A 2,281-nucleotide genomic window follows, 5' to 3' on the forward strand; every position below is an offset into this window, starting at 1 on the left:
ATTTTAAAACCTACAAAGTTAAGAATTCCTATATCCAGATTTAACAGACTTAATATAGGTAAGAGGTAAGTAAAGGACATGGGCTCAGTGGCACTTAATTAAAACTTTCCTAAGGGAAAAAAAATCTAATAATTATGTTGATCTCAAGGTTTGTTGAATTCTTGCTATTTCAGAATTAAATATAAACAATGTCACTTGATAATGGGTTAAAGATACAGCAAAATTATTAGAAATAAAAAATAATTAAACATTTATGAAATAAAACAGAATTGGTGTAGTAACTGGTTAGGACTCTGAGCGTCGCTGTTCACCAAAGTGGAAAAGCTGGTTGCATTACGACCTGACTCCCTGCTCCTTCCTCACCAAACACAGACCGGAGAAGTTTTAGGAAATAGGCTTGCATTTCTGTCAAGTAACATGTTCCCTTTGGCTTGAACGAAGTAAGGAAACAGCAGGCTGGAATTGGGACTAAGAAAACTGGTCGGAGAGAAAGCAATGGCGGATCCACTGAGGGGTTGGGGCTGCATAGAGCCGCTCCTGCTCTTTCTGCTCCTGGAGACGCTATGGGGAGCCAGAGCTGAGCAGATACGCTACTCCGTGCAGGAGGAGCTGGACAAAGGCTCATTCGTGGGAAACATCGCCAAGGACCTGGGACTGGAGCCCCGGGAGCTGGCGGAGCGCAGAGTCCGCATCGTCTCCAGAGGTAGGACGCAGCTTTTTGCTCTGAACCCGCGAAGCGGCAGCTTGGTTACCGCGGACAGGATAGACCGAGAGGAGCTCTGCGCTCAGCGCACGCCTTGTCTGGTGAGTTTTAATATCTTAGTTGAGAATAACATGAAGATGTACGGAGTAGAAATAGAAATAATAGATATTAATGATAACTTCCCACGTTTCCGGGATGAGGAAATAAAAGTAAAAGTTAATGAAAATGCGGCTCCTGGAACGCGATTAGTGCTTCCCTTCGCTCGAGATGCTGATGTGAGTGTGAACTCCCTCCAGAGTTACCAGCTTAGCCGCAATATGCATTTCTCTCTGGAGGAGAAAAGTGGAGCTGATGGACAAAAATACCCGGAGCTTGTACTGGAACGGCCCTTAGACCGTGAGAAAGTAGCTGTCCACGACCTCCTCCTTACAGCTTTAGATGGCGGAGACCCCATACTCTCTAGTACTATGCACATACATGTGATGGTTCTTGACGCAAATGATAACGCGCCCTTGTTCACTCGATCCGAGTACACAGTGAGTGTACCAGAGAACATACCCGTAGGCACTCAGCTGCTTACGCTAACCGCCACGGATCCAGATGAGGGAATAAATGGGGAATTAACGTACTCTTTTCGCAATGAGGAAGACAAAATTTCAGAGACTTTCAAACTTGACTCAAACCTGGGTGAAATCTCAACTCTGCAATCACTGGATCATGAAGAATCCAGGTTCTACCTCATGGAAGTGGTAGCTCAGGATGGGGGGGCTCTTCTGGCGAGCGCTAAGGTGCTGATCACAGTACAGGACGTGAATGACAATGCTCCAGAAGTGATCCTCACCTCTCTTGCTAGTTCCATCTCTGAAGACTGTCTTCCTGGAACCGTAATTGCACTGTTTAGTGTACACGATGCTGATTCTGGAGAGAATGGTGAGATTCTATGTTCTATCCCCAGGAATTTGCCTTTTAAATTGGAAAAGTCAGTTGATAATTACTATCACTTATTGACAACAAAAGCCTTGGACAGAGAAGAGATCTCAGATTATAACATCACAGTCACTGTCATTGACCTTGGAAACCCACCCTTGTCTACAGAAACCCAGATCTCCCTGACTGTGGGAGACATCAATGACAACCCTCCCATCTTCCCTCACACTTCATACTCCACCTATATCCTGGAAAACAATCCCAGAGGCATCTCAATCTTATCTGTGACTGCGCATGACCCTGATAGTGGCAACAATGCCAAGGTCACTTACTCTCTGACTGAGGACACCTTTCAAGGAATGCCTGTATCCTCCTATGTCTCCATTAATTCCAACACAGGCATCCTGTATGCTCTTGGCTCCTTTGACTATGAGCAGATTAAAGACCTGCAGCTGCGGGTAATGGCCAGTGACAGTGGAGACCCTCCACTTAGTAGCAACATGTCACTGAGATTGCTTGTCCTGGATCAGAATGACAATGCCCCAGAAATCTTGTACCCCAGCATTCCCACGGATGGCTCCACAGGGGTGGAGCTGGCGCCCCGATCCGCAGAGCCCGGCTACCTGGTCACCAAGGTGGTGGCAGTGGACA

At 46.5% G+C, this 2,281-nt stretch overlaps 1 protein-coding gene across 1 annotated transcript; it reads left to right on the forward strand.

Moving 5' to 3' along the window:
• Positions 1-339: 339 nt before the first annotated feature.
• Positions 340-2,277, forward strand: LOC132009015 (protocadherin gamma-A5-like; the record flags this gene model as incomplete). The annotated part of the gene is made up of 1 exon (XM_059387447.1): positions 340-2,277. A coding segment is annotated over exon 1 (1,782 nt), but the record flags the coding sequence as incomplete, so codon positions are not given.
• Positions 2,278-2,281: the final 4 nt, after the last annotated feature.

This window comes from Mustela nigripes, unplaced genomic scaffold (assembly GCF_022355385.1).
Source record: "Mustela nigripes isolate SB6536 unplaced genomic scaffold, MUSNIG.SB6536 HiC_scaffold_3234, whole genome shotgun sequence".
Lineage (NCBI taxonomy): Eukaryota > Metazoa > Chordata > Mammalia > Carnivora > Mustelidae > Mustela > Mustela nigripes.